The sequence below is a fragment of the Pan paniscus genome, chromosome 4 (assembly GCF_029289425.2).
Source record: "Pan paniscus chromosome 4, NHGRI_mPanPan1-v2.0_pri, whole genome shotgun sequence".
In the NCBI taxonomy this organism is placed as follows: Eukaryota; Metazoa; Chordata; class Mammalia; order Primates; family Hominidae; genus Pan; species Pan paniscus.
Window position 1 is genome coordinate 17,845,019 of NC_073253.2, and position 20,834 is coordinate 17,865,852.

Sequence of the window (20,834 nt, forward strand, 5' to 3'; positions counted from 1 at the left end):
ATTTGTTCCCATTTCTCTTATATTCAGAGTATTTGATGAATTATATGTCAGTGTAATTAGAAAGAGTGTTTTATTTTAATGAAAATATTTAATGCTTAAATCTTATAATCATAGGAATTTTCTCTTTAATTTTTGCATTTTAACACCATAATATAACATTAAAATATGTGAGAATTCTTATGTACTATAAAATTACATGTCAGATGTATTTTTCTTTCTCAGAAGGACAACAGAGAGATCAGTATATTACCTTAGCTATAAAAATAGTTTACAGTAAAACCGATTCTTCAGAGCTGAAGGCATGGAAATGAGTGCAGAGACTAGACAGTGTTTCTAGGGTCTGTTTTCTCTCTGAAGTTTTCCATGCAGCTTCTAGAATACTTTACCATTTTAATATTATCAAAGAGCCCTCCCTGACATAAAACAATCTTGGTAGCAATGTGAGTAAAGTCATTTTAGACAACAATTTGGTGTGTAATTTTAATTTCATTCTTGCAAAAGTCAGAAAATAGTTCAGTGGATGACAAATGAAAATTCAATTTTCATTCATTCAAATTTCATTCATTCAAATCAATTCCAGTCTCCTGGTCAGGACACAGCCTTCTGGATAGACTACCATAAGGAAATAGTTTCTGGAGGCTTCACCTGTTGAAATCAAGCAACAAGCATAAAAGCTAAGACATTGCAACTCCAGGCTTCAGTATGAAAACACATAAGTCTCTTGAAAGCGTTTTTCTCTCTGAAAGTAGCTTCCTGTCCCCAGGATGCTTTGGACTCACACAACTTTTTTCTTCCAGGTAGAAAGAAACAGAAAAATGTGTCTATATGCCCTTAGAAGCACAAATATTTAGTCAAAGCAATTATGAAAGAAGCTGCTGCCTTCATCTAGATGAGATCAGTGACACAGTTGGAGAAAGACTTTAAAATCATGGGTCAATTCAGTCTAGACTAAAACACAGAAGGTGCAGGGCACAGGCAGTCCTGTCATAGAAACAGTGGATTCAGTTCTTTGTCCTTTAAGAACAGGCCTTTCTATCTAGACTGGGGCCCAGAAGAAGACAGTTATTTTGTACTAGGTGTTGAGGAAGTGGCCCTTGGGTTTTCATCTGCGAACAGCCTCCTTCTAATGCTTGGGCTGCAGCGGGGCGTCTGATTCCCCATCTCACACACACCCAGGGCTGCTTCTACCACCTCCCTGAATAAGACCCCGGTCATTCCAGCCATATGCATGGCCATGACCATGTTCTAGAATGCTGACCTACCAGTGACAGACTGCATTAGAAACTTCTAATAAGTGTCTCTCTCTTTCCTACCCATAAACAGACCCACGTTGGCTGTTCTGCCTCCTGTAATGTGAAGTGACTTGTGGATAGAGAGTCTATTCACTTTTTAGAAAGTAGAGTTGGGTGTATTTTCATAGCAAACTAGCAGGAACAGCCCAGGAGACAGGGAACATTGAAACCATGTAGCTGTATATAGAAAACTTCAAAGTGTGGGTCTCATCTACTGTTTGATCAAGTGCGACAAATATCGAGTTTCCATCAAGAAGAAATGTATTTGCTTGTAAATAGTCTAAATGAGGCATTCTCCAAACAAAAGAGCAAATGTATTGACAATTGATGTAGGGTTGAAGTGCTGAAACTTGCTCACTGAGACATTTCCACTCAACACTAATGCATTAGACCCTCAATGCAGAATAAAAGTTTACAAATAAAAGCAAATAGAAACACAGTCACTACCTGTGATTTCTGCTTATGTTTCCACTCCCAATCATATTCTTAGCTACTTTTGGACCCCATGGGGGAAAAGAAACCAGAACGGAATAAAACTTCTAACATCAGAACTACCAGTAACTGAAAGAAGAGAAAAAAAAAACACACAACAAAACAGAAACGAAGCCGTCTAGAGTGCAAGGTATCCCAGGAGCGTGGGCTCTTAAGTACCCGCTGCACGGAGGCAGCGGGCCAGCTGCATGTCTCTGGGCATAATTGTCATGTCACGTGCCTGGCATGGATGGCACACAGGTTGGTGTATTCAAAGAGGCGCACGAGGTAGGCCTTGCTGGGCTCCTGCAGGGCGCTAGTGGTTGCGCTCTGGAAGCGCAGGTCCGGGCTGATGGCCTGGGTGATCTCGCGCACCAGGCGGTGGAAGTGCAGCTTGCGCAGGAGCAGCTGAGTGGACTTCTGCTACTTTCTGATTTTGCAGAGTGCCAGGGTGCCAAGCCTGTAGCCGTGGGGCTTCTTGATCCCTCCTGTAGGCGGCGCCCTCTTGCCGGCAGCTTTGGTGGCCAGGGGCTTCCTGGGGGCCTCCGAGGTGGTGGCTTTGCGGGTGTTCTGCTTGATGTCCACTGTGGTGCAGGGCCGCGGCCTCTCCCCTGTCCTTGGGCTGAGCCTGGCCAGCTGCAGGCAGCTCTGGCGTCAGGGAGCGAGGGCGGTGGGTTTGTGGACAGGATTCAGAGAGCCTGTGAGTTGAGATCCGTGCAGAAGATGCACCCTCACGCTTAGCCCCTTTCAATCCAGCCCTAGACTTACCTGCTCACAGGTCTGTGGGTCAGAAGTCAGGCTGCTCGTTCACCCTGTGGGGTCCTGGGCTTCCGAGGTCTACGCACCCGCAGTGGGAATCTTCTTGCAGCTAGTCTTGCTCTGTGGTCTCAACCAAGTTTAGAGTCTTATAATTCGCTGCGATGATTGCATTAGAGCCACCTGGCTAGATTCCATTCTTGATTTTATTCATTCTACCGATGATCCGCTCAGAAAATCAAACCTGAGTACGGAGACATTGGAGAAGTCGTTAAACTATTGGACCAAGTCGGTTCGTCACGAGTGACAAAGTTATTCCACACTCTACTTGTACATACTCTGCTTTACCTTCGTGATGGAAAAGAGTAATTTTTCGCTATAGAGTAAAAACCCGAGATTTATTATGGAATCAGCGTGAACCTTCCCAGCACAGCTCACAGATCATACGCCAAAAATTACCCTGTGATTCCGTCTCAAAAATTCTCTGTAGTGACCTGTGAATTGACAGCTCGTGAGGACATTTTTTAGTTTGGCTGAAACCAAAAAACCTGAAACCATCGAAACTGAAAAAAACGGAGTCTGCCAAATTCTGCCTCTTACCCTTTCAGCTACCATGCCACGTTCAACTATTGTACTTGATAAGTATTGGAAACTGAAGGTACTGATAATTTCAATAGAGTTTCACCAAAGTAGTATTTCTTGTGAGAAAGCCATAATCTCATCAGTAATGCCTTTGTAGAAGATCCAACAGGAAAGATGAACTAGCAACTCATCCTGACAAGAAAGTAAAACTCAGGAAAAATCCTAAGGCAGAGCAGCTTCGGGCTTCAGCGTGAAACTCTCATAGTCTGGGCGCGGTGGCTCACGCCTATAGTCCCTTCTCTTTGGGAAGCCAAAGTGGGGCAGATCACCTGAAGTCAGCAGTTCAAGACCAGCCTGGCCAAAATGGTGAAACCTCGTCTCTACTTGAAAAGATACAACAATTTGCCCGGCGTGGCAGCGCGCACATTTAGTCCCAGCCGCTCTGGAGGCTGAGGCAGGAGAATCCGTTGAGCCTAGGATGCCGAGGCTGCAGTGGACTGAGAGCGGGCCGCTGTAATCCAGCCTGGGGGACAGAGCGAGACTCTGTCTCAGAAATAAACAAATAAACCAAACTAAACTAAGATAAAATGACGTAAAATAAAATTGAAATAATATTTTCACGTTTCCCTCACCCAGCCCATTTTATTTTCAGAGTATTTGATAAACCGCTTGTTTCCCTGTGCGTTAGAGAGTTTTTTTTTCTCAGACATCGAAGTTTTCTAATGCTCAACTTCGTAAAATGTCTCATTTTTTACTGTAAATAGTTTCTTTATTGTTGTGAAATGTGAACTTTGCGATTCTGTGAAGGAGACTGAATTCTGAAATGCCCCCTGCATTTCCCGCCCCTCAGAGACTCGCCCTGTGTCTGCCCCTCCCTTGGGTGTGGGCGGAAGCATGGATTGATGTGCCGGCCCAACTTCCTGATTAGATTAGGGCTATCCTGAACCAATGGCTGCTAAGGGCTGGGTCTAATTCAGTCATCTGAGCCCTTTGTAAGGGAGGACTGAACCCCCCTGTGAGTACGCTCCCCTGTGGGAGATTCCCCAGCACTGGCTGTGCACACCCAGGGGGCCTCACAGCCGAGACCTGGGCAACACGGGTAGGAGCTGAGAGCATCCTCACGGCAGCCGGCAGAACCAACAAGTGGGCCTGGGGCTCACAACCCTAAGGCATTGTTGAATTCTGCCACCAACTCGAATCGGATCGAAGCCAGACCCTTCTCGGGTGGAGGCGACGACCACACAGCCAGACCCATCCTGGAGGTCCCTCGTGTGACTCTGAGCAGGAGGCGGTCACTTGGCCTAGCAGAACTTCTGACCTGTGAGCTGGTGTTTGTTTTAAATATCCCAAATTGGTGAGAATTCGTTCTGCATTGACCTAAAACTAACATACTCTCCTTCCACAAGTTTCTTCACATTGTGGAAGTGGGAAAATTCAGTGTGTGTGTGTTTGTGTGTGGGAAGGGGAGGCCGGGAGCCGTGTCCGGTTACGGCGAAACTGGCTCAGCAGAAGCACGGCAGCTAAAATCTCTGAAAGGTTCTCATCGCAGATCCAGAATCAAACCACCCCAGCCGGAACTTCTGCCTGTACAGCTGCTGTCACGGAGCAGGCTTGAATCTCACCCATGGAGACCGGCAGGCAAACAGGTGTGTCTGCTGAGATGCTCGCCATGCCCCGAGGTCTGAAGGGCAGCAAGAAGGATGGAATCCCTGAGGACCTAGATGGGAACTCGGAAGAACCCAGGGATCAGGAAGGTGAGCTCAGGAGTGAGGATGTCATGGACCTCCCAGAAGGTGACAATGAGGCCTCAGCCTCAGCTCCTCCTGCAGCCAAAAGACGGAAAACACATACAAAAGGCAAGAAGGAGAGGAAGCCCACCGTGGATGCAGAGGAGGCTCAGAGGATGACAACCCTGCTGTCTGCCATGTCTGAGGAGCAGCTGTCCCGCTACGAAGTGTGTCGCCGGTCAGCTTTCCCGAGAGCACGCATCGCGGGTCTGATGCGGGCTATCACTGGCGGTTCGGTGTCTGAGAACGCGGCCATTGCCATGGCTGGAATAGCCAAGGTCTTTGTCGGAGAGGTGGTGGAAGAGGCCCTGGACGTGTGTGAGATGTGGGGAGAGACGCCCCCGCTGCAGCCCAAGCATTTAAGGGAGGCCGTTCGCAGGTTAAAGCCCAAGGGCCTCTTCCCCAACAGCAACTGCAAAAGAATCATGTTCTAGGCCCGAGGCCAGAGGGCAGGGTCTGTTTGTGCAGGAAGAAGTACCGCGTTCATCTTCCAATGACAGGAGTGTGTGTGCTGGAGCTCCTGCATCTCAGTCCCACCTGGATTTACCCACGATCTCAGTGTCTTAAAATGTGCAGTTGCCCTTACCTGGATGAAGACAGCAGATCGCTTCATAGGAGCCTTGGCTAAATCTTTGGGCATTTTAATGGGATGTGGAGGCGTTTTTCTATGTCTTTCCAGTTGGAGGAATCAAGGTGCCTGGGCCCAGAGCATCCCGTGGACAGGCAGCCGCATTCAGAGAGGGAAGCCCTTCCCAGGAGATCTGTATGGTTTCCCGCTGAAGCCTGGTGTAGCTGTCTCTTAGCTTGTATGCTTCTGTCTGGGTTCCAGTGATTGGAGCTTGCAGAAATGTTTCCCCGATTGTTGTTCTCCTGTACCTTTTCAATGCTCATATGTATTTTTGTGAGCCATCACGAAAACAGTTAAACTGATCAACTGATTTCCAAACTGCAGACATCAAAATGAAATCACAAAGCACTTTTTTTCCCCCTAAGTTGACTCTTCTATTCCTGCCTGCTGTGCTTTATGTCAGCAAGTGACCCTTTCCTGCATTATAATGCAATATAGTATAGATACATCATGTAAGACTAGAGAGAAACCAATTCCAAAACCACCTTTCCTCAAGCCGCCATTTGTAACGATCATATGGGCGGTTTAAAGGACACAGAGAGAGCCCATTGATACTTCACTGTCGCTACACGTGGTGACTTTTCCAGTGCTTCCGGAGACACTGAAATTTAGTTCCAAACATTGCCTTAGAGGATTCTTGATTTTATTCATTCTACCGATGATCCGCTCAGAAAATCAAACCTGAGTACGGAGACATTGGAGAAGTCGTTAAACTATTGGACCAAGTCGGTTCGTCACGAGTGACAAAGTTATTCCACACTCTACTTGTACATACTCTGCTTTACCTTCGTGATGGAAAAGAGTAATTTTTCGCTATAGAGTAAAAACCCGAGATTTATTATGGAATCAGCGTGAACCTTCCCAGCACAGCTCACAGATCATACGCCAAAAATTACCCTGTGATTCCGTCTCAAAAATTCTCTGTAGTGACCTGTGAATTGACAGCTCGTGAGGACATTCTTTAGTTTGGCTGAAACCAAAAAACCTGAAACCATCGAAACTGAAAAAAACGGAGTCTGCCAAATTCTGCCTCTTACCCTTTCAGCTACCATGCCACGTTCAACTATTGTACTTGATAAGTATTGGAAACTGAAGGTACTGATAATTTCAATAGAGTTTCACCAAAGTAGTATTTCTTGTGAGAAAGCCATAATCTCATCAGTAATGCCTTTCTAGAAGATCCAACAGGAAAGATGAACTAGCAACTCATCCTGACAAGAAAGTAAAACTCAGGAAAAATCCTAAGGCAGAGCAGCTTCGGGCTTCAGCGTGAAACTCTCATAGTCTGGGCGCGGTGGCTCACGCCTATAGTCCCTTCTCTTTGGGAAGCCAAAGTGGGGCAGATCACCTGAAGTCAGCAGTTCAAGACCAGCCTGGCCAAAATGGTGAAACCTCGTCTCTACTTGAAAAGATACAACAATTTGCCCGGCGTGGCAGCGCGCACATTTAGTCCCAGCCGCTCTGGAGGCTGAGGCAGGAGAATCCGTTGAGCCTAGGATGCCGAGGCTGCAGTGGACTGAGAGCGGGCCGCTGTAATCCAGCCTGGGGGACAGAGCGAGACTCTGTCTCAGAAATAAACAAATAAACCAAACTAAACTAAGATAAAATGACGTAAAATAAAATTGAAATAATATTTTCACGTTTCCCTCACCCAGCCCATTTTATTTTCAGAGTATTCGATAAACCGCTTGTTTCCCTGTGCGTTAGAGAGTTTTTTTTTCTCAGACATCGAAGTTTTCTAATGCTCAACTTCGTAAAATGTCTCATTTTTTACTGTAAATAGTTTCTTTATTGTTGTGAAATGTGAACTTTGCGATTCTGTGAAGGAGACTGAATTCTGAAATGCCCCCTGCATTTCCCGCCCCTCAGAGACTCGCCCTGTGTCTGCCCCTCCCTTGGGTGTGGGCGGAAGCATGGATTGATGTGCCGGCCCAACTTCCTGATTAGATTAGGGCTATCCTGAACCAATGGCTGCTAAGGGCTGGGTCTAATTCAGTCATCTGAGCCCTTTGTAAGGGAGGACTGAACCCCCCTGTGAGTACGCTCCCCTGTGGGAGATTCCCCAGCGCTGGCTGTGCACACCCAGGGGGCCTCACAGCCGAGACCTGGGCAACACGGGTAGGAGCTGAGAGCATCCTCACGGCAGCCGGCAGAACCAACAAGTGGGCCTGGGGCTCACAACCCTAAGGCATTGTTGAATTCTGCCACCAACTCGAATCGGATCGAAGCCAGACCCTTCTCGGGTGGAGGCGACGACCACACAGCCAGACCCATCCTGGAGGTCCCTCGTGTGACTCTGAGCAGGAGGCGGTCACTTGGCCTAGCAGAACTTCTGACCTGTGAGCTGGTGTTTGTTTTAAATATCCCAAATTGGTGAGAATTCGTTCTGCATTGACCTAAAACTAACATACTCTCCTTCCACAAGTTTCTTCACATTGTGGAAGTGGGAAAATTCAGTGTGTGTGTGTTTGTGTGTGGGAAGGGGAGGCCGGGAGCCGTGTCCGGTTACGGCGAAACTGGCTCAGCAGAAGCACGGCAGCTAAAATCTCTGAAAGGTTCTCATCGCAGATCCAGAATCAAACCACCCCAGCCGGAACTTCTGCCTGTACAGCTGCTGTCACGGAGCAGGCTTGAATCTCACCCATGGAGACCGGCAGGCAAACAGGTGTGTCTGCTGAGATGCTCGCCATGCCCCGAGGTCTGAAGGGCAGCAAGAAGGATGGAATCCCTGAGGACCTAGATGGGAACTCGGAAGAACCCAGGGATCAGGAAGGTGAGCTCAGGAGTGAGGATGTCATGGACCTCCCAGAAGGTGACAATGAGGCCTCAGCCTCAGCTCCTCCTGCAGCCAAAAGACGGAAAACACATACAAAAGGCAAGAAGGAGAGGAAGCCCACCGTGGATGCAGAGGAGGCTCAGAGGATGACAACCCTGCTGTCTGCCATGTCTGAGGAGCAGCTGTCCCGCTACGAAGTGTGTCGCCGGTCAGCTTTCCCGAGAGCACGCATCGCGGGTCTGATGCGGGCTATCACTGGCGGTTCGGTGTCTGAGAACGCGGCCATTGCCATGGCTGGAATAGCCAAGGTCTTTGTCGGAGAGGTGGTGGAAGAGGCCCTGGACGTGTGTGAGATGTGGGGAGAGACGCCCCCGCTGCAGCCCAAGCATTTAAGGGAGGCCGTTCGCAGGTTAAAGCCCAAGGGCCTCTTCCCCAACAGCAACTGCAAAAGAATCATGTTCTAGGCCCGAGGCCAGAGGGCAGGGTCTGTTTGTGCAGGAAGAAGTACCGCGTTCATCTTCCAATGACAGGAGTGTGTGTGCTGGAGCTCCTGCATCTCAGTCCCACCTGGATTTACCCACGATCTCAGTGTCTTAAAATGTGCAGTTGCCCTTACCTGGATGAAGACAGCAGATCGCTTCATAGGAGCCTTGGCTAAATCTTTGGGCATTTTAATGGGATGTGGAGGCGTTTTTCTATGTCTTTCCAGTTGGAGGAATCAAGGTGCCTGGGCCCAGAGCATCCCGTGGACAGGCAGCCGCATTCAGAGAGGGAAGCCCTTCCCAGGAGATCTGTATGGTTTCCCGCTGAAGCCTGGTGTAGCTGTCTCTTAGCTTGTATGCTTCTGTCTGGGTTCCAGTGATTGGAGCTTGCAGAAATGTTTCCCCGATTGTTGTTCTCCTGTACCTTTTCAATGCTCATATGTATTTTTGTGAGCCATCACGAAAACAGTTAAACTGATCAACTGATTTCCAAACTGCAGACATCAAAATGAAATCACAAAGCACTTTTTTTCCCCCTAAGTTGACTCTTCTATTCCTGCCTGCTGTGCTTTATGTCAGCAAGTGACCCTTTCCTGCATTATACTGCAATATAGTATAGATACATCATGTAAGACTAGAGAGAAACCAATTCCAAAACCACCTTTCCTCAAGCCGCCATTTGTAACGATCATATGGGCGGTTTAAAGGACACAGAGAGAGCCCATTGATACTTCACTGTCGCTACACGTGGTGACTTTTCCAGTGCTTCCGGAGACACTGAAATTTAGTTCCAAACATTGCCTTAGAGGATTCTTGATTTTATTCATTCTACCGATGATCCGCTCAGAAAATCAAACCTGAGTACGGAGACATTGGAGAAGTCGTTAAACTATTGGACCAAGTCGGTTCGTCACGAGTGACAAAGTTATTCCACACTCTACTTGTACATACTCTGCTTTACCTTCGTGATGGAAAAGAGTAATTTTTCGCTATAGAGTAAAAACCCGAGATTTATTATGGAATCAGCGTGAACCTTCCCAGCACAGCTCACAGATCATACGCCAAAAATTACCCTGTGATTCCGTCTCAAAAATTCTCTGTAGTGACCTGTGAATTGACAGCTCGTGAGGACATTCTTTAGTTTGGCTGAAACCAAAAAACCTGAAACCATCGAAACTGAAAAAAACGGAGTCTGCCAAATTCTGCCTCTTACCCTTTCAGCTACCATGCCACGTTCAACTATTGTACTTGATAAGTATTGGAAACTGAAGGTACTGATAATTTCAATAGAGTTTCAACAAAGTAGTATTTCTTGTGAGAAAGCCATAATCTCATCAGTAATGCCTTTGTAGAAGATCCAACAGGAAAGATGAACTAGCAACTCATCCTGACAAGAAAGTAAAACTCAGGAAAAATCCTAAGGCAGAGCAGCTTCGGGCTTCAGCGTGAAACTCTCATAGTCTGGGCGCGGTGGCTCACGCCTATAGTCCCTTCTCTTTGGGAAGCCAAAGTGGGGCAGATCACCTGAAGTCAGCAGTTCAAGACCAGCCTGGCCAAAATGGTGAAACCTCGTCTCTACTTGAAAAGATACAAAAATTTGCCCGGCGTGGCAGCGCGCACATTTAGTCCCAGCCGCTCTGGAGGCTGAGGCAGGAGAATCCGTTGAGCCTAGGATGCCGAGGCTGCAGTGGGCTGAGAGCGGGCCGCTGTAATCCAGCCTGGGGGACAGAGCGAGACTCTGTCTCAGAAATAAACAAATAAACCAAACTAAACTAAGATAAAATGACGTAAAATAAAATTGAAATAATATTTTCACGTTTCCCTCACCCAGCCCATTTTATTTTCAGAGTATTTGATAAACCGCTTGTTTCCCTGTGCGTTAGAGAGTTTTTTTTTCTCAGACATCGAAGTTTTCTAATGCTCAACTTCGTAAAATGTCTCATTTTTTACTGTAAATAGTTTCTTTATTGTTGTGAAATGTGAACTTTGCGATTCTGTGAAGGAGACTGAATTCTGAAATGCCCCCTGCATTTCCCGCCCCTCAGAGACTCGCCCTGTGTCTGCCCCTCCCTTGGGTGTGGGCGGAAGCATGAATTGATGTGCCGGCCCAACTTCCTGATTAGATTAGGGCTATCCTGAACCAATGGCTGCTAAGGGCTGGGTCTAATTCAGTCATCTGAGCCCTTTGTAAGGGAGGACTGAACCCCCCTGTGATTACGCTCCCCTGTGGGAGATTCCCCAGCGCTGGCTGTGCACACCCAGGGGGCCTCACAGCCGAGACCTGGGCAACACGGGTAGGAGCTGAGAGCATCCTCACGGCAGCCGGCAGAACCAACAAGTGGGCCTGGGGCTCACAACCCTAAGGCATTGTTGAATTCTGCCACCAACTCGAATCGGATCGAAGCCAGACCCTTCTCGGGTGGAGGCGACGACCACACAGCCAGACCCATCCTGGAGGTCCCTCGTGTGACTCTGAGCAGGAGGCGGTCACTTGGCCTAGCAGAACTTCTGACCTGTGAGCTGGTGTTTGTTTTAAATATCCCAAATTGGTGAGAATTCGTTCTGCATTGACCTAAAACTAACATACTCTCCTTCCACAAGTTTCTTCACATTGTGGAAGTGGGAAAATTCAGTGTGTGTGTGTTTGTGTGTGGGAAGGGGAGGCCGGGAGCCGTGTCCGGTTACGGCGAAACTGGCTCAGCAGAAGCACGGCAGCTAAAATCTCTGAAAGGTTCTCATCGCAGATCCAGAATCAAACCACCCCAGCCGGAACTTCTGCCTGTACAGCTGCTGTCACGGAGCAGGCTTGAATCTCACCCATGGAGACCGGCAGGCAAACAGGTGTGTCTGCTGAGATGCTCGCCATGCCCCGAGGTCTGAAGGGCAGCAAGAAGGATGGAATCCCTGAGGACCTAGATGGGAACTCGGAAGAACCCAGGGATCAGGAAGGTGAGCTCAGGAGTGAGGATGTCATGGACCTCCCAGAAGGTGACAATGAGGCCTCAGCCTCAGCTCCTCCTGCAGCCAAAAGACGGAAAACACATACAAAAGGCAAGAAGGAGAGGAAGCCCACCGTGGATGCAGAGGAGGCTCAGAGGATGACAACCCTGCTGTCTGCCATGTCTGAGGAGCAGCTGTCCCGCTACGAAGTGTGTCGCCGGTCAGCTTTCCCGAGAGCACGCATCGCGGGTCTGATGCGGGCTATCACTGGCGGTTCGGTGTCTGAGAACGCGGCCATTGCCATGGCTGGAATAGCCAAGGTCTTTGTCGGAGAGGTGGTGGAAGAGGCCCTGGACGTGTGTGAGATGTGGGGAGAGACGCCCCCGCTGCAGCCCAAGCATTTAAGGGAGGCCGTTCGCAGGTTAAAGCCCAAGGGCCTCTTCCCCAACAGCAACTGCAAAAGAATCATGTTCTAGGCCCGAGGCCAGAGGGCAGGGTCTGTTTGTGCAGGAAGAAGTACCGCGTTCATCTTCCAATGACAGGAGTGTGTGTGCTGGAGCTCCTGCATCTCAGTCCCACCTGGATTTACCCACGATCTCAGTGTCTTAAAATGTGCAGTTGCCCTTACCTGGATGAAGACAGCAGATCGCTTCATAGGAGCCTTGGCTAAATCTTTGGGCATTTTAATGGGATGTGGAGGCGTTTTTCTATGTCTTTCCAGTTGGAGGAATCAAGGTGCCTGGGCCCAGAGCATCCCGTGGACAGGCAGCCGCATTCAGAGAGGGAAGCCCTTCCCAGGAGATCTGTATGGTTTCCCGCTGAAGCCTGGTGTAGCTGTCTCTTAGCTTGTATGCTTCTGTCTGGGTTCCAGTGATTGGAGCTTGCAGAAATGTTTCCCCGATTGTTGTTCTCCTGTACCTTTTCAATGCTCATATGTATTTTTGTGAGCCATCACGAAAACAGTTAAACTGATCAACTGATTTCCAAACTGCAGACATCAAAATGAAATCACAAAGCACTTTTTTTCCCCCTAAGTTGACTCTTCTATTCCTGCCTGCTGTGCTTTATGTCAGCAAGTGACCCTTTCCTGCATTATAATGCAATATAGTATAGATACATCATGTAAGACTAGAGAGAAACCAATTCCAAAACCACCTTTCCTCAAGCCGCCATTTGTAACGATCATATGGGCGGTTTAAAGGACACAGAGAGAGCCCATTGATACTTCACTGTCGCTACACGTGGTGACTTTTCCAGTGCTTCCGGAGACACTGAAATTTAGTTCCAAACATTGCCTTAGAGGATTCTTGATTTTATTCATTCTACCGATGATCCGCTCAGAAAATCAAACCTGAGTACGGAGACATTGGAGAAGTCGTTAAACTATTGGACCAAGTCGGTTCGTCACGAGTGACAAAGTTATTCCACACTCTACTTGTACATACTCTGCTTTACCTTCGTGATGGAAAAGAGTAATTTTTCGCTATAGAGTAAAAACCCGAGATTTATTATGGAATCAGCGTGAACCTTCCCAGCACAGCTCACAGATCATACGCCAAAAATTACCCTGTGATTCCGTCTCAAAAATTCTCTGTAGTGACCTGTGAATTGACAGCTCGTGAGGACATTCTTTAGTTTGGCTGAAACCAAAAAACCTGAAACCATCGAAACTGAAAAAAACGGAGTCTGCCAAATTCTGCCTCTTACCCTTTCAGCTACCATGCCACGTTCAACTATTGTACTTGATAAGTATTGGAAACTGAAGGTACTGATAATTTCAATAGAGTTTCACCAAAGTAGTATTTCTTGTGAGAAAGCCATAATCTCATCAGTAATGCCTTTCTAGAAGATCCAACAGGAAAGATGAACTAGCAACTCATCCTGACAAGAAAGTAAAACTCAGGAAAAATCCTAAGGCAGAGCAGCTTCGGGCTTCAGCGTGAAACTCTCATAGTCTGGGCGCGGTGGCTCACGCCTATAGTCCCTTCTCTTTGGGAAGCCAAAGTGGGGCAGATCACCTGAAGTCAGCAGTTCAAGACCAGCCTGGCCAAAATGGTGAAACCTCGTCTCTACTTGAAAAGATACAACAATTTGCCCGGCGTGGCAGCGCGCACATTTAGTCCCAGCCGCTCTGGAGGCTGAGGCAGGAGAATCCGTTGAGCCTAGGATGCCGAGGCTGCAGTGGACTGAGAGCGGGCCGCTGTAATCCAGCCTGGGGGACAGAGCGAGACTCTGTCTCAGAAACAAACAAATAAACCAAACTAAACTAAGATAAAATGACGTAAAATAAAATTGAAATAATATTTTCACGTTTCCCTCACCCAGCCCATTTTATTTTCAGAGTATTCGATAAACCGCTTGTTTCCCTGTGCGTTAGAGAGTTTTTTTTTCTCAGACATCGAAGTTTTCTAATGCTCAACTTCGTAAAATGTCTCATTTTTTACTGTAAATAGTTTCTTTATTGTTGTGAAATGTGAACTTTGCGATTCTGTGAAGGAGACTGAATTCTGAAATGCCCCCTGCATTTCCCGCCCCTCAGAGACTCGCCCTGTGTCTGCCCCTCCCTTGGGTGTGGGCGGAAGCATGGATTGATGTGCCGGCCCAACTTCCTGATTAGATTAGGGCTATCCTGAACCAATGGCTGCTAAGGGCTGGGTCTAATTCAGTCATCTGAGCCCTTTGTAAGGGAGGACTGAACCCCCCTGTGATTACGCTCCCCTGTGGGAGATTCCCCAGCGCTGGCTGTGCACACCCAGGGGGCCTCACAGCCGAGACCTGGGCAACACGGGTAGGAGCTGAGAGCATCCTCACGGCAGCCGGCAGAACCAACAAGTGGGCCTGGGGCTCACAACCCTAAGGCATTGTTGAATTCTGCCACCAACTCGAATCGGATCGAAGCCAGACCCTTCTCGGGTGGAGGCGACGACCACACAGCCAGACCCATCCTGGAGGTCCCTCGTGTGACTCTGAGCAGGAGGCGGTCACTTGGCCTAGCAGAACTTCTGACCTGTGAGCTGGTGTTTGTTTTAAATATCCCAAATTGGTGAGAATTCGTTCTGCATTGACCTAAAACTAACATACTCTCCTTCCACAAGTTTCTTCACATTGTGGAAGTGGGAAAATTCAGTGTGTGTGTGTTTGTGTGTGGGAAGGGGAGGCCGGGAGCCGTGTCCGGTTACGGCGAAACTGGCTCAGCAGAAGCACGGCAGCTAAAATCTCTGAAAGGTTCTCATCGCAGATCCAGAATCAAACCACCCCAGCCGGAACTTCTGCCTGTACAGCTGCTGTCACGGAGCAGGCTTGAATCTCACCCATGGAGACCGGCAGGCAAACAGGTGTGTCTGCTGAGATGCTCGCCATGCCCCGAGGTCTGAAGGGCAGCAAGAAGGATGGAATCCCTGAGGACCTAGATGGGAACTCGGAAGAACCCAGGGATCAGGAAGGTGAGCTCAGGAGTGAGGATGTCATGGACCTCCCAGAAGGTGACAATGAGGCCTCAGCCTCAGCTCCTCCTGCAGCCAAAAGACGGAAAACACATACAAAAGGCAAGAAGGAGAGGAAGCCCACCGTGGATGCAGAGGAGGCTCAGAGGATGACAACCCTGCTGTCTGCCATGTCTGAGGAGCAGCTGTCCCGCTACGAAGTGTGTCGCCGGTCAGCTTTCCCGAGAGCACGCATCGCGGGTCTGATGCGGGCTATCACTGGCGGTTCGGTGTCTGAGAACGCGGCCATTGCCATGGCTGGAATAGCCAAGGTCTTTGTCGGAGAGGTGGTGGAAGAGGCCCTGGACGTGTGTGAGATGTGGGGAGAGACGCCCCCGCTGCAGCCCAAGCATTTAAGGGAGGCCGTTCGCAGGTTAAAGCCCAAGGGCCTCTTCCCCAACAGCAACTGCAAAAGAATCATGTTCTAGGCCCGAGGCCAGAGGGCAGGGTCTGTTTGTGCAGGAAGAAGTACCGCGTTCATCTTCCAATGACAGGAGTGTGTGTGCTGGAGCTCCTGCATCTCAGTCCCACCTGGATTTACCCACGATCTCAGTGTCTTAAAATGTGCAGTTGCCCTTACCTGGATGAAGACAGCAGATCGCTTCATAGGAGCCTTGGCTAAATCTTTGGGCAACACTTGTAGGAGCTGAGAGCATCCTCACGGCAGCAGGCAGAACTAACAAGTAGGCCTGGGGCTCACAACCCTAAGGCATTGAATTCTGGGGCTAACTCGAATGAGATCGAACACAGACTCTTCTCACGTGAAGGTAAGGACCACACAGCCAGACCCATCCTGGAGGTCCCTCATGTGACTCTGAGCTGGAGGCAGTCACTTGGCCTAGCAGAACTTCTGACCTGTGAGCTGTTGTTTGTTTTAAATATCCAAAATTGTTGAGAATTTATTCTGCATTGATCTAAAACTAATATACTCTCCTTCCACAAGTTTCTTCACATTGTAGAAGTGAGAACATTCAGTGAGTGTGTTTGTGTGTGGGAAGGGGAGGCAGAGGGCTGTGTCCTGTTATAGTTAAACTGGCTCAGCAGAAACACAGCAGCTAAACTCTTTGAAAGGTTCTCATTGCAGATCCATAATCGAACCACCCCAGCCAGAACTTCTGCCTCTACAGCTGCTGTCACGGAGCAGACTTGAATCTCACCCATGGAGACAGGCAGGCAAACAGGTACGTCTGCTGAGATGTTCGCCATGCCCCGAGGCCTGAAGGGCAGCAAGAAGGATGGAATCCCTGAGGACCTAGACAGGAACTTGGAAGAACCCAGGGATCAGGAAAGTGAGCTCAGGAGTCAGGATGTCATGGACCTCACAGAAGGTGACAATGAAGCATCAGCCTCAGCTCCTCCTGCAGCCAAAAGACGGAAAACAGATACCAAGGGGAAGAAGGAGAGGAAGCCCACCGTGGATGCAGAGGAGGCTCAGAGGATGACAACCCTGCTGTCTGCCATGTCTGAGGAGCAGCTGGCCCGCTACGAAGTGTGTCGCCGGTCAGCTTTCCCAAAAGCACGCATTGCAGCTCTGATGCAGTCTATCAGTGGCAGATCGGTGTCTGAGAACACCGCCATTGCTATGGCTGGAATAGCCAAGGTCTTTGTTGGAGAGGTGGTGGAAGAGGCCCTGGACGTGTGCGAGATGTGGGGAGAGACGCCCCCGCTGCAGCCCAAGCATTTAAGGGAGGCTGTTCGCAGGTTAAAGCCCAAGGGCCTCTTCCCCAACAGCAACTACAAAAAAATCATGTTCTAGGCTCAAGGCCAGAGGGAAGGGTCTGTTTGTGCAGGAATAAGTATCGCATTCATCTTCCAATGAGAGGACTGCGTTTGCTGGAGCTTCCTTATCTCAGTCCACCCTGGATTTACCCAGGATCTTAGTGTCTGAAACTGTGAAGCTGACCGTACCTAGGTGAAGACAGCAGGTTGTTTCATAGGAGCCTTGGCTAAATGTTTGGACATTTTCATGGTATGTTGAGGTATTTTTCTCTGTCTTTCTAGTTGGAAGAATAAAGGTGCCTGGGCCTTGAGCATCCTGTGGACAGGTAGCTGCATCCAGAGAGGGAAGCCCTTCCCAGGAGATTTGTATGGTTTCATGCTGAAGCCTGGTGTAGCTGTGTCTTAGCTTGTATGCTTATATCTGGGTTTCAGTAATTGAAGCTTCCAGAAATGTTTCCCAATTGTTGTTCTTCTGTACATTTTCAATGCTCATATGTATTTTTGTGAGTCATCACAAAAGCAGTTAAACTGTTTTCCAAACTTCAGAAATAAAAATAAATTTACAAAGCACTTTTTTCTCTAAGTTGACTCTTCTATTCCTGCCTACGGTGCTTTACGTCAGCAAGTGACCCTTTCCTGTATTATAATGCAATATAGTATAGATGCGTCATGTAAGACTAGAGAGAAACCAATTCCAACACCACCTTTGCTCAAGCCGCCTTTTGTAATGGTCATATGGGCCGTTTCAAAGACACAGAGAGAGTCTATTGATACTTCACGGTGGCTACATATGGTGATTTTATCAGTGCTTCCGGAGACACTGAAATTTAGTTCCAAACATTGCTTTAGAGTATTCTTGATTTCATTCATTCTACCGATGATCCACTCAGAAAATCAAACCTGAATACAGAGACATTGGAGAAGTTGTTAAAGTATCAGACCAAGTAGATTCATCACGAGTGACAAAGTTATTCCATACTCTAATTGTACATACTCTGCTTTACCTTTATGATGTAAAGAGTAATTTTTCATTATAGAATAAAGACCGGAGATTTATTATGGAATCACTATGAGCCTTCCCAGCACAGCTCACAGATGTCCAAGGTGCTGTTTCAGTCTGTTGACCTTTGCCATGTGCCCCCTGAATCACAGAGTATAAGCAAAAAGGATCGAAAAGACCCCATAGTTCAACTCTAATATTGAATGCAGAGTAACATGTACTCTTTCTTCCTGAAGCCAAAGATACCCCCATAAAATATAGTTTTATTTCCTCATACACTCAGCTTTTGCTCTGAAAATAGGACTGAGTGTACATAGAATCTGCCTTTGGGTATCACACAAATTTCTAAACTTTACTAAGTATGGGGAAATTCTGTTTCATACCTCCATATTCTGACATGGTTTAGCTTTCCTTTTATTTCACCAACTTTCTTGTAAAGGTATATAACAAGTTAGACCAGTGTGTCTTAGAGACACAAGGAGGGTACAGGTTCTTGGAAGAACTGATGGAGATGGGAGGGCTCTCTCAGGAATTAAAGTGCTGGAGCAACCAAAAGAAGTAAGATCCAAGAGACTTAATATCTCCCAGTCTTTAGATTGCTCTCAGCTCATTCCTTTTCCATGGCACTGAGGAGTCATGGAAGCTGTATTGTGTCAGATGTTGCAGTTCTAGCACTTTCTGAACAGTAGAGGCAAAGAGAACCTGGCCCAAGCAGGTTGGTCTGCTGAGGTGGAGGCAAGCATCTGTAGAGAGCAGTGCTGATGGTGATTCCACACACAAGCTTAGAATATTTTAATGTTCTAATTAGAATATCAGAACATTTTTCTGGCCCCTCATAGAACTCAATAGTCTGAGTGGGGTCTGAGTAAAGCTGAACTGCTGAAGACAGAAACAAGTTCCCATCAAGGTCTCAGAGGTCAGCTCAGGAGCAGGAACACAGCTTTGTTTTCTCAGAGAGGAAAATTGGATTAGCTGAGAAGGTTCAGTGTCCTTACAAATCGTTTTTTTTTACTTTCAGTTTTGGGATCCATGTGCAGAATGTGCAGGTTTGTTACAAAGGTATACATGTGCCCTAGTGGTTTGCTGCACCTATCAACCCATCATGGAGGCTTTAAGCCCTGCATGCATTGCATATTTGTCCTGATGCTCTCCCTTCCCTTGCCTCCCATCACTTGACAGGCCACGCTGTGTGATGTTCCCCTCTCTGTGTCGGTGTGTTCTCATTGATCAACTCCCACGTATGAGTGAGAACATAGGGTGTTTGGTTTTCTGTTCCTGTGTTAGTTTGCTGAGAATGATGGTTTTCAGTGTTATCCACGTCACCACAAAAACAGGAGCTCATTCTTTTTTATGGCTGCATAGTATTCCATGCTGTATATATGCCACATGTTCTTTATCCAGTCTATCATTGATGGGCATTTGGGTTGGTTCCAAGTCTTTGCTATTGTAAACTGTGCTGCAGTAAACTTACATGTATATGTGTCTTTATAGTAGAATGATGTATAATCCTTTGGGTATATACCCAGTAATGAAATTGCTGGGTCCAACGGTATTTCTGGTTCTAGATCCTTGAGGAATCGCCACACTGTCTTCCACAATGGTTGAACTAATTTACACTCTCACAGACATTGTAAAAGTGTTTCTATATCTCCACAGCCTTGCCAGCATCTTTTGTTTTCTGACCTTTTAATAATCACATACTAAATCTTCTCAATATATAATATCATATAGCCACAGCTCTCAAGAAAGAAATCTGTAGAAAGTGGTATCTTTTCAGGAGAAATCTTTGACAGCATTCATGGCTGATTGTATTACATGTTAATGACAATGCAATTTTTCCTGGAGCTTCATCACTATTCTTAAAGTACATTACTATTCATACTGTACATTTGGAGACTGCCTAGAAAAATGTGGTCTCTGATTGGTGCTGCTTAAGTGGTGACAAGATACCTACGAAAGAAACAGAGTCTCACTCCGTTGCCCAGGCTGGAATGTAGTGGCGCAATCTCGGCTCACTGCAAGCTCCGCCTCCCAGGTTCATGCTATTCTCCTGCCTCGGCCTCCTGAGTATCTGGGACTAGAAGCGCCTGCCACCACGCCCAGCTAATGTTTGTATTTTTAGCAGAGACCGGGTTTCACCGTGTTAATCGTGATGGTCTCGATCTCCTGACCTTGAGACTGGGTGCCTCGGCCTCCCAAAGTGCTGGTATTACAGGCGTGGGCCACCGCGCCCGGCCCGTACTTGACTATTTTCCAAAATTGACTATTTTGGGATAAGCTTAACATCCTCACTGCCTGCCTTTGCTCCCCACAAGTAATTAGCATATGTCTAAATAAAGTTTAAGCAAGCTAGCTCCACTATTCCCAAGCACATATTATCTGGGTCTAGTCTTTAGAAGTATAAAGTGCAAATCTTACAACTATACAAATAGTTGTACCCAAACTGGAAAGGCTTAAAACATCATTTGATGGATTTGTGTTTCCTATGGAAGAAGGTACAAAGCAGAGTGCTAATATACGTACATAGGGGAGAGGAGGGCAGGGCTTTTATGAAATGAATGCAGTCCAATCTTGGGAAGAGTTTCTTAAGTAGCATGAATGTTAGAGAGACGATTCATGAAATTTCAACTTATTGCCATGTCTAAAAATATCAAGACATAGCCAGCAGTTTTTAAAAAATACATTTTTCTCAATGAAACTATTATTGAGACAGAGGAGGTTTTTCCTTTATTTATTTTTTTCCAATGACTTACTTTTCCTAGTCACATATTCAAGGGAGCATACTGCTGTTTGGTAAAATGCGAGAATTCCACATCCTATTTCGTTTGTTTTTAAAGATGAAAGCCTGAACAACCATGTTTTGTGTTAGCAATATCACCAGATTATTCAAATTTCTTTAGAATCATACTCCAAAAATTA

At 47.2% G+C, this 20,834-nt stretch overlaps 1 protein-coding gene and 1 pseudogene across 1 annotated transcript; one reads left to right on the forward strand and one right to left on the reverse strand.

Moving 5' to 3' along the window:
- Nucleotides 1-1,991: 1,991 nt before the first annotated feature.
- Nucleotides 1,992-4,772, reverse strand: LOC129397870 (histone H3.Y-like; annotated as a pseudogene).
- Nucleotides 4,773-16,355: 11,583 nt separating this feature from the next.
- Nucleotides 16,356-17,122, forward strand: LOC129397860 (TATA-box binding protein associated factor 11 like protein 2). The gene has a single exon (XM_055113085.2). It carries the CDS (start codon nucleotides 16,356-16,358, stop codon nucleotides 16,950-16,952), a length of 597 nt encoding a protein of 198 aa, XP_054969060.1. The 3' UTR covers nucleotides 16,953-17,122.
- The last annotated feature ends 3,712 nt before the right edge of the window (nucleotides 17,123-20,834 follow it).

Bases quoted from the DNA above. Each gene is read 5' to 3' on its own strand.
- LOC129397860 (XM_055113085.2), top strand. From the start codon at position 16,356: ATGGAGACAGGCAGGCAAACAGGTACGTCTGCTGAGATGTTCGCCATG.